The sequence below is a fragment of the Mustela putorius genome, unplaced genomic scaffold (genome assembly GCF_011764305.1).
Source record: "Mustela putorius furo isolate JIRA1106 unplaced genomic scaffold, ASM1176430v1.1 tig00000450_pilon_pilon_pilon, whole genome shotgun sequence".
NCBI classification, from domain to species: Eukaryota; Metazoa; Chordata; class Mammalia; order Carnivora; family Mustelidae; genus Mustela; species Mustela putorius.
The window spans coordinates 2023100-2037053 of record NW_025421385.1 but is presented as its reverse complement, the minus strand read 5'-3'; the positions used below and the strand labels follow the sequence as shown (position 1 = coordinate 2037053).

The 13954-nt window shown below is 59.0% G+C and overlaps 2 protein-coding genes across 8 annotated transcripts in view; one reads left to right on the top strand and one right to left on the bottom strand.

The window, feature by feature from the left end:
• The window catches only part of LOC101685581 (centromere protein J-like), a 29204-nt gene extending 24113 nt beyond the window's left edge, over positions 1-5091 (top strand). For 5 of the 7 annotated variants that reach the window (XM_045080037.1, XM_045080036.1, XM_045080040.1 and 2 more), the window contains 3 exons: positions 1831-1948; positions 2595-2747; positions 3400-3862. In XM_045080037.1, coding sequence (XP_044935972.1) covers positions 1831-1948; positions 2595-2747; positions 3400-3619 — 491 coding nt within the window. In that variant the 3' untranslated portion in view covers positions 3620-3862. The other 2 variants (XR_006606782.1, XM_045080038.1) reach the window with 2 other exon arrangements.
• A 6368-nt stretch (positions 5092-11459) lies between these two features.
• On the bottom strand, positions 11460-13062 carry TTLL2 (tubulin tyrosine ligase like 2). Its single transcript, XM_004828380.3, is given in 6 exon segments — positions 11460-11647; positions 11650-11769; positions 11772-12153; positions 12155-12589; positions 12591-12636; positions 12638-13062. Coding segments are annotated over 6 exon segments (1596 nt in total).
• Positions 13063-13954: the final 892 nt, after the last annotated feature.

Here is a 13954-nt window from a genome sequence, read left to right as displayed (position 1 = left end):
CAGCGGGGGCTCCTCTGGGTTTGCTCCTGGGACTGGGGCGTCCCCTCTCCCCAGCTTCCCGCAGGACTCGGAGCGGGACACTTTCCCTGGAGCCTGGTCTTGCCATGCATGTTTCCTGCCTCGTCCCTGTCCAGGGGGCATGACGTGAGCGTGTCGTCTGGAAGCAGGGATGAGCTCTGAGTCCCTGCGGAGCCCCTGCGAGGGCAGCTCGGACAGTGGGGAGGCTCTAGTCCGCTCCAGCTGCTTCTTGGCCGCCCCTGCAAGGTCAGGCCTCTGTCGTGGGCGTGAGCGCATCGACATGGGTCTCCAGTGCTGTTTTATCGGGCATCACACTTGGCGGCGGTGGTGTTGTCAGAGGGTCTGACCTGCCGCACGCCGAGAGTCAAGGAGACCATCATCAGGGGCTCGAGGGGCCCCAAAGCAGGCTCTTTCCAGCCGATGCCCAGATGGACCCTCACAGCCTGTCCTTTGGGCTCTGACTTGGCAAGTGCGCGCAGAGGCGGACACGAGAGCAGTGATCTCCTCCGGTGACCTTCGCCAGTTCTTGACAATAGAGCACGACGCGCGCTTGTTCCCGCACACCGTGTCAGTGACCCGTCAGTGTGTGGTCTGGTCACCTGGGGAGAGAGGCGCTTTGTAGACCTGTGTTTCCTCGCTGTCCCCAACCTCGGTCACAGCCCTGGGAGGCGCATCTGCACCCTCAGACCTGCTCCCTGGGACGGACATTTCAGGAGAGCGGTCAAAGGCCTGGTTTTCCACTCCTGCCGTCTGACGTGTGCCACTGTGTGTCACGTGCGTGTTCTTGTAGGATTCACGTGGACCAGCAGGCTTGGGCTCAGAGTGGCACCGGGGATCCGTGAGCTCCGTGCAGTCCGTGGGGCTCCGGAGAATCGTTCCAAAGAAGAGCCACCCCCGGGTCGTCCTGGGCATTCCCTCAATATAACAGAAAAACAAGCTTTCACAGTTTTTTTGCTAAAAAATATTTCAATGGGTAGAATTCTCCCTCAGTTGTAAGATTTGTTTTTCTCCTGTTTGGTGTTTCCTCTTATCTGCCGGCAACTGCTAACAGTTCAAACAAAAGCACATGCATATTTTCAGAAAGAAAACAGAAACTAATCAATCAAGTCTAACAGCTTTCCTTACTTCACAATCACATGCGAATAGTGATTTACACCACGTGTGTGCATTATAACCTGCCTTTGATCCTGTGGGAACATGGGGTAGAGCAGGGTCTCGGCATTGGACAGAGAGCCTCGTCGCATTTAAAGGTTCTGTTTAAGTACGCTCCGCTCCTGGCGTGGGGCTCGAACTCACACCCCTGGGATCTAGAGTTGCACGCTCTACCGACTGAACCAGCCGGGGAGCCCCTCAGGGTCTGTCTCTTGCACAAGGTTAAAAGTCAGCATCGCCCCCGGAGGCTCGCGCAGAGGAAGACCTGGGTCTTCACCCCGTTATCTCGTCTGACACCCCAGGTCAAAACAGTAAGAGTGAAGGTCGGAGGCATTCAGAAGCCCAAGGTCGCCCGGTGTGGGATGGACAAATGACCTTCCCTCTCGAAGGACCTGGCGAGCACACGGGAGGAAAAGAACATTTCAGCCAAGGGGATGACTTGAGCAAAGGTGGAAGAACATGAATTTTGTCTTCTACGGAGACGCGGGAGCTCAGTCTGAGCAAGACACTCGACTACACATAAAAAATGACGGAGCAGGACACAAGACCGCGTCTTGAATACCAGGGCTCTGTGGCGTGGGTCGCTGGGGGACACGTGGGAGCCGTGAGAGACGCAGCACGGAGAGCAGGGGCTGCATTTCTAAAACGTGTATTCCACAGAAAAATACCACCCCGATGGCTCGACGGAGATCGTGCATCCGGACGGGACCGTGAGACGTCTGAGCGGCGGCCGTGAGGAGACAGTGTTTCCGGACGGGACGGTCGTCACCGTGGAAAGGTCAGTACGACGACAGGACACAGGTGCGTGTGGGCAACCATTGCTTCAGCTTAACTTGGGTAAGAGTAGGTGTCTGCGTAAACGGGGCGATGGAAGATGCTGTCACTGACCCTGCCGTGTTGTCTCTGACCCTGATCTGGTTCCCACATGGATCCTAACACTGACTTGCGTTCTCCTCGCTGACGTGGCCAGGCTCGCGCTGCAACCTGAAAGTACTCGAGGCCTTCTGTGCACGCCTGGTCGGCTCGTGTCGGTGGGAGCCTGGGTGCAAGCAGGCCCACCGGAGCAGCCGCGGGAGACACCCCGAGGCGGCGCTCCCAGAGCCCGCGACCTTCCCACGCCCCGCGTGCGCAGGGGAGAGGCGTGAGGCTGTGCCCACCGGCCAGCCGCCCGCGGCCCCACAGGCCCTCCTGGACGTCGGGGTGGACTTTGAGGTGTCCCCACCGCGCAGTTTGCGTGAGCTCGGTGCCACTTCTCCAGAATATCGTACTTTGTGGTCCCCTCACTCCCCTGCAGCCCCTCCCCTCTCCCCCAGGTCAAGCTTCCAGCCCAGGAGGGCGGGAGCAGACGCACCGCCCGGGCCTCCTCCCACACTCCGGCCCCGCCACCGCGCCGGCTCTCTCACCGGCTCCCTGTCCTCTCCCAGGAACGGCGACAGGACCATCGTGCTCAGCAACGGGCAGAGGGAGATCCAAACGGCCGGGTTCACGCGGCGGGAATACCCCGACGGCGCCGTCAGGACCGTGTACTGCACGGGCTCCCAGGAAACCCGGTCCGCCTCCGGGACCGTGAGCATCAGGTGCCAGCCTGGGAACGTGCTCCTGGCCAGAAGGCATCGGGCGTCCCTCAAAACCCAACGTTACGCGTGACTTCCCAATTATGGTTTTGGTTTTTTTTTTCTTTTTGTTTTTTGTTTTTGTTTTTTTCTGAAACAGACACAGAAACTAATAATAGCCTATTCACGGCCCTAAATGGCGATAAAACTTTAGGACACCCCAAGTCATGCAGGATTTGTGACTCCATAGACCCCGGGCTTCCTTGGTGGAGATGCATGGTTCGATCGGCCCCAGCTGGGGGACAGGGGACTCACCAGAGAGCGCGTCCCAGGAGCCCTAGCAGGGCCGCCACTGTCCGCCTCTCAGGAGCCGGCGCTGCCCTGTGACGGGATCGGGGGGTCAGCGGGGCCATCCCGTCAGGCCCCCTGATGAGCAGACCCCGACTTCCCTCCCTCCACAAGCCCCAGCCAGACCAATTGCCCTCCGTGACCTCTAACCCCCAACCTTGCCGGGTCGGGAAGAGAGTTGTAGCCCGCACAGGGAGCCTGGCCCGGGTCAGCATGGTGGGTCTCGGGGCCCGTCCCTGCCCGGCAGCAGTCCCCTCCGGAGGCTCAGGATCTTCTCCTCTCAAGGTCACGACAGCGACCAATGACCTCCTCATGGTGCCGTTTGCAGGCCGCGACGGCGGCGAGCGGGCTTCGTCCTCACGCGGAGACTCCCCGGGGATGAATCCCTTCTGGAACCATCTTGTCATGAAACGTGGATTTGTGTTTGTGTTTTCGGTGCGCACTCCTGTTCTGCTCTGCCGGACGCGAGCCATCCTGTGTCCGTCGCTGTAACCATGTCAACCCGTGTCACCCGCGCCGCATTATGGAGGCCATCGGGACGCTGGTGACGCTGTCTGAAGTGACCCAGGGACAGCGTGCTCTCGGCTCTGGAGGAGAGCAGAGGCGCTCCCCGGCAGCTGCCCCGGACGGAGGCCTCTTCCTTCCCGAGGACCACGGCCCTGTCACTGGTCAGTTAACAGGTGAAACTAATCTGTTAGGGAAAAGCTGCTTTTGCTTTGTCTTAAGAAAGAAATAAAGAAAAGCACGTGCCGATTGTTTTATTTTGAATCAACTTATCCCGAGAATTTCCACTACAGCAAACAGGACGGCGGCTGGGTGCGGGACGAAGAACGGAGCTTCTGTGCGGGGACGGGGAGCGGACACTGGTCTTCATGTTCGTCGGTAAACCGCGTTCGGGCCCCAGACGACGGGCCTGGCCGGTGGCGTCTGACGTGTCCCCAGCTCCGGAGTGGTCTCACTCTGCGATCTGGAATCAGAGCCGATGATTCATGCGGGGCTTGGGGCGCGCTGGCCGTCAGGACACGCTCAGGACCGCACACCCCGAGCCGCACCTGAAGCCGCCGGATCGCGCCCCAGTCCCGTTCCTCGCACCTCCTCAGGGCTGGGCACGGGTCGTGTGGTCTGAGGGCGGGCAGGACAGAAAAGGTCTGGGTTCGGAGCGTGGCACTCCAGCCCCCGCCCACCTGCCCTGCCTGCCTCTGCCCTCCCCCCGCCAGTGCCCTCTCCCAGCACAGCTCAGGGACAGGCCCTTCCCGAGGACCAGCCCTGTCTCCCCCAAGCCCCCCTGTTGTCCTTCCCCTTCCCAGGCCTGCGCAGCCGCCTCTGCTCTAGGAAGCTCCCCGTGGATCCCACTCCTGTCCGTCCGGCAGGTCCCCCCAGTCCCCTGGGCCCTCGTCCCCAGGCTCGTCCCCAACTGCGTTCCCACCACCTACTTACCTGTGTGCCTCCCAAGGGGCCTGGAGCAAGTTGGGGGACATCAGGTCTCCTACATCTTTGAGGCCCCTCTCCACGACGGTGAGGAGACGGCCTGGAGGCTTCAGAAGTTAGATCTGGTGTAAGTGAGCGGGTCCGTAACAGGACACGGTCCCCGTACGTCCGATTGTCGTTGGTTCTGTAAAATCAGAGGCACTTTGAACGGGGACGGCCACAGTCGCAACAATTAGCACTGTTTAATGCCCAGTTTATCCAGTGTAGCTTTGAAATGACTGTTTCCTGAGCATTTGAAGATTGGTGCTAATTAGATTAGACGTCCTTAAATAACTAAACTTTACTTTGTAGGTTCAGTGCGGCTGGCGCTTTAGAATAAACACCCCACGCAAAAGACAAAACCCGATGCTTAATGACCATTTTACACGCTCACACCTTGGACCGATCGTTCAGCCTGGATTATTTTTTCACTAGTCCGTAGTTAATTTTCATGCCTTCCCAGAATTGTTACTATTCTCATTTTGTCTTTTAAAATTTTTGTTTGTTTATTTGAGAAAGAGAGAGTGAGCACAAGCAGGGGGAGGGGCAGAGGGAGAGGGAGAAGCAGACTCTGCTGAGTGGGGAGCCTGAGGAGGGCTCAATCCCAGGACCCCAAAATCATCACCTGAGCCGCAGTCAGATGCTCCCGGGCGCCCCGAGGGCAGCAGAGTTTAAAGACAGTCGGGAGAGCAGGGGTGCTCAGAGCCTGGGATCCGGGTGGAGCGCACTGGCTGCTGGTACCTCCGCTCAGAGCCTCAATCGATGTTTCTTCTTAAGGTCATGGACGTTTACGACTTTTCCCAAATAAAATTTGTTGTGCTGCTGGACCTTAAACAGTCCCTTTATCCACTGGGGGTCTCCCAAAATGCCACGGGCCAGGTTTGTGGAGGAAGGAGGTGTGTCTGTCCCCCCCGTCCTGCCTGTGGCCTTGAGCTCTGTGCATGCTGTACAGTAGCGACCCACACCTGTGCCTTGGTGACCCACACCTGTGCCTCGGGGATGTGCACGCTCTTATAGGTACACAGGCTGCCAATCAGCCGGCGCTAACCCTGAGCCGGAGAGACCAGGAGTCTGCGGGGAACCCAGCCGACTGCCTCCTACGCTATGTGAACTGACCTTGTTTTTTATGCCTCCATTAAACAGCCGCGCGAGCCCGTGTTGTGTTGGTCTGTGTTTTCTTATTTAGAACTCAGCCCTTAGTCTCCTGTTGCCGAAACATCTCTACGCACAGTGGCTTCTAGTTGGGAAGTCGGGATTCTGAGGTGGGCTGCCAGGGCCGCGTCCAGCTGGGGGCTCTCGGGGGGGACCCGCTCCCTTCTTTCCGCCAGCTGCTACCGCCCGCCTGTCCTGGGCCGCGGTGCCCTTCCTCTGCCCCCAGAGCCAGTGACGCAGAATCGTCCCGTCTCCCTGACCCTGCTCCCGTTACCAGCCGTTTGCTGCGTGAGTGACATCCGCACAGGCCCCCGGATTAGGGTGCAGACGTCTCTGGGGGACACCGCTGCCTCCCGCGGATACCACCCAGCAGCGTTCTCTCTGTGCAAACGTTTCCGATGACGTGGGGCGAATTTAGGAAGCGAAAATGTCCTTAGTTCTGTCCCTCGCTTGGTGGTCACCTGCCTCTAGTGAGCAGCTCTGGGGGGTCCCTGCCCCTGGCAGCTGGGTTTCTGCCGACGGCGCCGTGTGCTGGCAGGACGCTGGGTGCTGTCTTCCCAGCAGCGGGTCCCGCCCAGAGCCCACCGCCCCCTCGTGACAGCCCGGGACTCGACGACACACAGCACGGCCGAAACAGCCCTCGGCCTGCCACGGGCTCACGCACACCTGGACGTCACGGAGCCTTGTCACTTGCAGCCCTGCACGGACCCATCGCCCCGAACCTGTCTCCTCTCCCGGCGACTTTCTCCACGGGATGTGCCCCGCGGAGTTTATTTTTAGTGCAATCTTTCATTTTTAAAGTTTAATTCAATTAGCCAGCATATGGCGCAGCGTCAGGTTCAGATGTGATGTTCAGTGACTCTTCGGTTTGTAGGACACCCCGTGCTCATCGTGCGCCTCCCGAACGCGCGCCCCCAGCTGCCCCATCCCCCGACCCTCCCTCCCAGCACCCCTGAATCTGTTCCCCACGATCAGGAGCCTCTCGTGGGTCGTCTCCCTCTCTGACTTCTTCCCCTCCGTCTCCCCTCCTGTCCCCTCCTGTCCCCTGTGGTGGTCCACGCTGTTCCTGATGTTCCGCACACCAGTGACCCCACATGGTAACCGTCCTCCTCTGCTCGGCTCACGTCACCCCAGGGCTCTCAGGAACAAGACCACCCCCTCCTGAGACACTTCCCTCAGCACCTGAAGACGCCAGGCAGGTCCCCCCCGAACCGTGCCGTCTGCGCGTTTCCAGGCCCGAGACACGGGGAATGAAAAACGAGGCACCAGCACTGCGATTAGAATGCGATCGCGGCAAATTTGTTTCCTGGTTTGGATTTATACATTTATTTATTTTTTAAAGAAAAACGGACAGGGAGGGGTTTGGTTAAATTAGAGGCAAGTCAGATACTGAAAGTTCTGGTGGGAATGTCGGGTCGCAGCCCCCGGCTGAGGGAGGTGGCCTCACGCGGCCTGGGAGCCCCGCCCGGGAGCACCGGGGGCCTGGGTCTGTGCTGCCGCCTGGGTGCCTTCCGGCTCTCCGGACGTCAGTCAGCAGAGACCTGCGTGAAAATGCTTGGAAAAACAAAATAAAACAGAAACCTCTTCACGAACCTGAGAGAAGCCCCTGTCAGCCTTGATGGGGTCCAGCTGTGGCAGGAAGTACAGGCTGGACGACAGAACAGTCACCAAACCGACCCCAAGTCAGAGTTTTAATGACAATAATATTTGAGTTATTTTGGAACTTAAATTTCTTGCTAGTGAGTCATGTCCTCTATTCTGGGACGCTGCGCTGGGGAGGAGGAGGGGGACACGCCCCTCATCACCCCTGCGTTGCTCCCACCGCACAGGCCGGCCCCCGACCTCTCCCTGTCTGCCCTTGGAAAGCTCGGGCGCCCTTTGCTTGTTCAACCTGGGTGCCGTCTGCTTGTGTGGGCTTCGGAGCCCTTCCGTGCTTCTGCAAGGCAGCAGCGCACCATAGCCAGGGGCCCCGTGGCCAGGCCCCAGGGCTGTGACCCCCGTGGCCAGCGACTGTGGCGGTGCACAGAGCCAGCTCCCCCCCAACTCCGGGCCAGCCCCACTGCCCAGGACCCTCACCACCAGACTCCCTTGCAGTTTTCTAGCTCATAAGTGGGACAGGAGGTGACTGTGCGGGTCTCGGGAATGTCTGCTCACCCCCATTAAGGCACTGATCAGTCCTGCACGGCTGCCCGGGGCCGACAGGCACCCTTCCCGACAGGCACCCTTCCCGACAGGCCGGTGGCTGGGAAGGCCCGGCTCCGAGCTCCCCACGCACTCACACTCCTCCTCTGAGGGGACAAGGGTCCTGAAGCCCAGTGCCGTCCCCGGGAAGTGTTTGTGGGTAAACGTGGTGGAGAGCCCATGAGGTGGGAGGGTCCAGAATGTTCCAGGCGGGCAGTGACCACTGTGGAGCCCTCGCCGGTGCTGCCAGCCGCTGCTGGTCTTGCTCCCGTTGTGTCTGGACCAAGGGTGGAATCCTAGGCCGGTGCGTCTGTAACTTTCTGCCGCGGCAGATGCTGCCCAACTTCCAGTATCCGCCTGCGGCCTCAGGTGGCATCGAGGCCTCAGGGACGACCCCCGTCCATTTTCACGGCAAACCGTGCCTGCGTCTGCCGACACCCCTTCTTCCGAGACCTGTACCTCCTGCTTTCCTCAAGGAAAGTCTTCCTCCTGCTCTCCGGGGGCTCTGGGAGCCCGCAGGGGTGAATATGAACCCCCATTCTCTGGGATTAAGGATACCCATGCGACCTAGGCCTGCGCTGTCATCGTGAGCAACGTGGACCAGGGTTGTCCCTGGAGTTTTCAGAGAGAGAGAGAGAAGGTCTCTCTTTCGCCTCTGATGCTGAGATGAGATGTCACAGCCGAGCCAGGGGACGGTGGCGTCCAGCAGGGAACGCAGCGACCCGTCCCTTCCCGCCTGAGCCTGAGCCAGTCACCCCCCTCCACCCCTCCACCACCCCGTCTAATGCATCGTCCCCCCGCAGAGGCCCCGCACACACTAGCCCCAGCGGGGACTGGACTGGACTGGACAGTGACTGCAGACGGCAGCCTGCTTGGGCACATCAGCATCTCGGCAGAGGACGCGGGGATGTGGCTTACCTCCCACCGCCCCTTCCTGACGGGTGCACCCTGCAGGGGTGCGGACATGCCCAGGCCGAGCCTCCCCCGGGGGGGCCGTGCCGTCATTGCACACATCTGCAGATGGACAGGGTGAGTCCGCGCAACAGGCGGGAGGGGTCTCGAAGGGCAGGTTTGGAAGACACCGCGCGGGGGGCTGCCTCCTCCCGCCTGTGTCCGCCGGACCCCTGCATGCCCACGAGGCTGGCCGCTGCAGCCCGGCTGTGCCCCCCTGGGTCTGCCTCCTGCCCGCGGGCCGCTGTGCACCTGCCGCCCACCTGCCCCTGCCACCCCGCACTTTCGGGCTCAGGCTCCACCCACTGGGGGGGCGTCCCCCCCACACCCACAAGCCTTGTGGCCCAGGGTGACCCCAGTGTCTCTGGACCACGCGTCCTTCCCCATTCCTTCCCGAAGATTCTCATCCTGGCTTCCTGTGGCCCTGCTGTTGGTTTCGTCTAACCTGGAGTCCAGGGGAGATCAGACCCAGTTTGGAAATGACGCAAGACTCTCCCCTTCAGCGGCAGGACGGTCCCGCTCCCTGGGAGCGTTCTCAGGGCTCGTGATCCCATCTGCGTGCCGGGTCCTTCGCTCAGAGAGGAGGCTGGGTTCTTCGTGTCCGTGTGCCTTGTCAGCCCCTCAGCCCCCCCGTGGGTATGAGGCCAACAAACAAACAAACAAACTCAAAACACCCAAATCCCCAAAGCCAGAAAATCCCAACACAGTTTCTCTTGGACCCCGGGCGGCGCTGCCTCTCATCCCCTCGGTGACCCCTTACGTTGGTCTTTGTGCCGAGTCTTCAGCTGTACGTAGGGGAAGGACGAGGAGCGCAGCCCGTTCCTTTTCCCCAAACGCAAGTCCGGGGTTTCCTTGAAGAGCTCCCACGTCTCCTGGAAGTCTCTGGTCTCTGGAGCTTGGACCTTCTGCCCGAGAAGACTGTGTCGGTGTCCCTCCACGTCCCTCCCACAGCTGCGTCCCGGCATGCGAATTCCGCGCCCGTACAGGTTCCTGGCGCGTTTGGAGCTTACATTAACTCACCATGATTTTGGCTTAATTGACTCACCTTTTGCCATTTAAGAGAGACACTTCCCAGACTTTGCATGTTTTTCCCACGGCTCTTGCTGTAAAACTTCAATTGCTCCAGTAAATCCATCTTTCCTTAACAGCACACGCCTCACGCCTCTCTGCTGCGCTCGCCCTCCTGGCGGGGTCGTAACTCCTGGCTCGTGGTGAAGGGAGAGTATTCGAAGACACGGAGATTTTCCAGTGACGCCAGCCTCCTGGTCTGGTCGTGGAGCACGCCTCACCATTTCTAGAAAGAACCCGTTCTTGCCAAATACTGGAAGTGGAATCTGCTACGAAAGATCCGAACAATCGTGCTTCACTCATGCTCCCCCCTCCCCCCGTTCCCTTCAGCCCTTCCTGGACCGAGGCTGGGAGCGCGTGAAGTGCTGTCACGCCGGGAGCCGGGCCACGGGCACAGTGACATGCGGGCCGCGCGTCCAGACTGCTGAATTCCTCTTCCTTTTTTCTGAACCACTGAGGTCAAGTGCTCGGATTTCGTTAGCCACGGAGGGGCGCCGAAGCTGTGATTCCAGCTCGTCATCCTGTGCTGGTACCTCCTGCGTTCTGTCACCCGCCGCGTCCCGTCCCGCGTCCCCGGTCTCTAGTTCCAGCCAGCCCAGACTTAGCTCGTCCTGCTCTAACCTGTGATTGTGGTAACACGAGCTTAACGTGAAACCTACCACGAGTGACCTCGGCACTCCGTGTTGCACGACCATCTCCAGAACATTCTTGTCTTCCAAAAGGAAACCCCCTGTGCACTCACAGTCGCTCCCTGGCCCACCCCACCCCCCAGGCCCTGCAAACACCGGTCCGTGTTCTGCGTCTGTGGGTCGCCGGCCCGCAGCGTTCCCTGTAAAGGAAAGGCTACGACATGCGGCCTCTGGGGTCTGGATTTTCTCCACTCGGCGTAAAGTTTTCAAGTCAATGCTGCAGTGTTGTGTCTTAGGACTCGTCACTGCTTTCTTATGAGGCAGGAGTGGTAATGTGGCACGTCTGGGACGCATGCAGGCTGGTGACCGCTCAGCGAGGGGACCAACCGAGAGGCGGCCACCTTCTGGGTGTGGTCAATGGGTGTCCTCACTGGGAAGCTACGTGGCACAGTGTCTAGTTAGGGCCCGGGACTGAGGAATGACAGAGTTGTTTGGGTATTTTGGGGGGAGATTTTCAGCAATTGGCCTCACCCCAGATGACTGTTTCATCATTAAGTTGACAAAACAATTTTGAACAAAGAATGGTGTGTTAAAAAACAAGAAAGTTAAGGCTTGACCCTTTTATGGTACTGTTTTCCCATAAGAGTCCTTAAAAAAATATTGTAATAATCTTGTTTCCATGTTTACACAAGTGCGCAGTGTAATTGAGGTGACGCGTTTCCAAGTGCAGGCAAGAGGCAGAGTTGTCTTCTCCCAAGAAACCGGACCAAATAAACCAGTCATATCACATAATTCAATCACCGCCTGCATGTGTCTGACTTTGCCGAGACCTCCTATTTACACACCCCCCACCGGGGCCCCCAGGGAGGCGGTCGATGTGCTGAGCACAAAGGTCTGGGGCTGTCATTGCTGCCCCCGGTGAAGGGGTCCCTGGTTTCCCTCAAAGCCCGCCACCTTCTTTTTGCTTCCATGTCCACCACGTGGGGATGCTGCTCTTCATGAGTTTCCGGAGCTCTTGGATTATGCTTCTGACATTTAATCCATTCCTAGATGCTCCGAAAGTCGCTTCATAGAAAGGAAAAATGAGCACGAAATTCCCTGCTTGGAGACCCGGCACCTGCTGCTGTGCGAGGGGACGCACGGGGAGACGCCGGTCTTGCCCACGCACGACTGATTGAGCGACATGAACAGGAGGAGCGTCTTATGAGAGGTCGAGTGTCTCCGCGTTAGCTCTGGCTTGGTCCTGGGGGTTCTTTTGTGGACAGAAGCAGGCCCTTCTGCCCGCTCGCCATTTCCCTCGGCTGGGACGCATGTTTATTTTCAGGGCCTATTTTTAGGGCTTTCTTCACGGCAGATTCATCCTTCAAAGTTCTACTCGTCCGCTGTAAGAGGGACTCAGAGGAGCGCACGCTGCCAGGCTTGCTGAGTCCGCCCGCGTGCAGCTTGGCGAGGGAGACGCTGCGTCTCCCCTTGGCACCGTCACGCGGTTCTGCCCTCTCGTTTCTAAGACCGCATAAGTAAGTCAGCTCGATGGTGTCATGGATAAGTTTCCTCTTCACGGATGCGTCCGCCGAGCAGTCTATGGACAAGGCGGGGCTGAAGTTGACCTCCAGAAGCCACGGTTTCAAGTTGTGCGTCGACCAAAATATCAAAGCCAAAGAGCTCGAAGCAGTTGGCCGCGACGGGCAGCGAGGGCGCGATGGCGAGCACCGTGAGAATCACCACGTTGATCTTCTGCCGCAGGAGCAGGTCGTCCACGTCCCAGCTGCGGAGGGAGGAGAAGAACCTGCCGAGGGTCCACTTGCAGCCGTGGCCGACCACTTCCCTGACCTTCACGTACGAGGCCCCGCACTTACTGATGCTGCTGTTGGTCAGATGCGCGTGGCTGTTCCGCAGGTTCCCGAGGTCGACCTTCTCCGTGGCGAACCGCGCTGACCCCCCCTGGTAGATGTAAATGGTCAGAGGCTGAAAGCCAGTGACGCACGCGTAGATGCGGAGGTTGCATTTGTACCTGCCCACGAGCAGAGGGTTGCGGATGTATTTCTGCACGACGTAGGCGTCGTCGAAGACCTAAGTCTTTGATGTCCCTGAAGAGGAGGATGCCCCTCCCGCAGGCGCTCCGCCGGCTTGCAGATCCAGCAGCTCCGCGCGCCGCCCGCCCCGGGCTTCTGCCTGAAGTACTCGGCCACGAACTTGCTGTAGTCGTTGGGCATCACGAACGTCAGGGGGACGAACTCGTCCAGGGCCGCGCCGTACGTCGTCTTCATGTGCCTCAGGTGTCTGGCCAGGTGGTCCTTCCTGGTGAGCCGGGTGGTGCCCGGGGGGTGGTTGAGACGTTGCCAGGGTTTGATGTTCGCGTGCTTGGCCATGCGGACGGAGGAGGCCCTCCAGTACAGGTTCCAGTCTTCCACGTCCTGCCCTCCCTGCTCGAACTTGTCCCACCCCCGCTCCAGCAGGACGCTCTGCACCACTTCTGGGGTGCTGTCGTCAACGCGAAACACCAGCGGCTTCCCGGCGGGCCCTGGAGCTCTGTCCTCTGCCATGAAGTACGGTGTCCTTTTCTAGAAATTGAGAATCAGGACCACGTTAGCAGGTGGGCGGGGGGTCTCCCTGTAGGGGACTTTCCCATAAAAGACCCCATGTCCCACGGCCCACCGTTGGGTCTGTGCCTTTCCCACACACCAGACAGTCTCACCGGATGCCCGATCCTGGCTACCCCTGTGAAAACAGACCCGTCCTCCCTGTGCGTTCCGTCTGTCCAGACGTCACCTGCCTACTTCGTCCTCATAGAGACCTGTTCCGAGTGTGGGCAGCTCCGACCGCTGCTACTCCTGAGGGCCGCCCTGCTCTGGTCCTGGAGGCGCAGTGGGTCCTCTCGGCCTAAAACAGGAACATTCTCTAGAGAAAGCAGACGTCAAGTTCTCTATAGTGAGATGGACTTGAACGTGCAAGAAACACAGGAGACGCTGGAGTTAGCGTGACCGGCAGGGGTCCTACTGGCCTCAGAAGCTCAAGGAGCTTTGACCACACACCTGTGACGGCCACCAGCACCTGCCCTGCAGCCCCAGTGGCCGGAGGTTCACTCAAACACGTGGTAACTTGCAAGAAAAATAGTTAAGAAAAATCTGACATTTTAGAGACTCATTCTGCAAAAACAGGGATTGAAGATTGTGCCTCACAGTTTGCAAAATACACAGAAAGGGCATATTCGACATTTTTCTGAGCTTTTTAAGACAGAAAATAAGATCGTTTTTGAGGAAATCAAAACTGATGATGGGGCATGTTCCCTTATGACCTAGAGGGAAAATAGTAATAAAGTCGAAGCTTCTTGGGGGAGACGTCGCGTCTTCCAAAGTCCTAAACAATGAGCTCATCCGAAATTCCGAATTCAGGCCATTTGACTTGTTTCTCCCACAATGTTAGGGCTCTTCATGC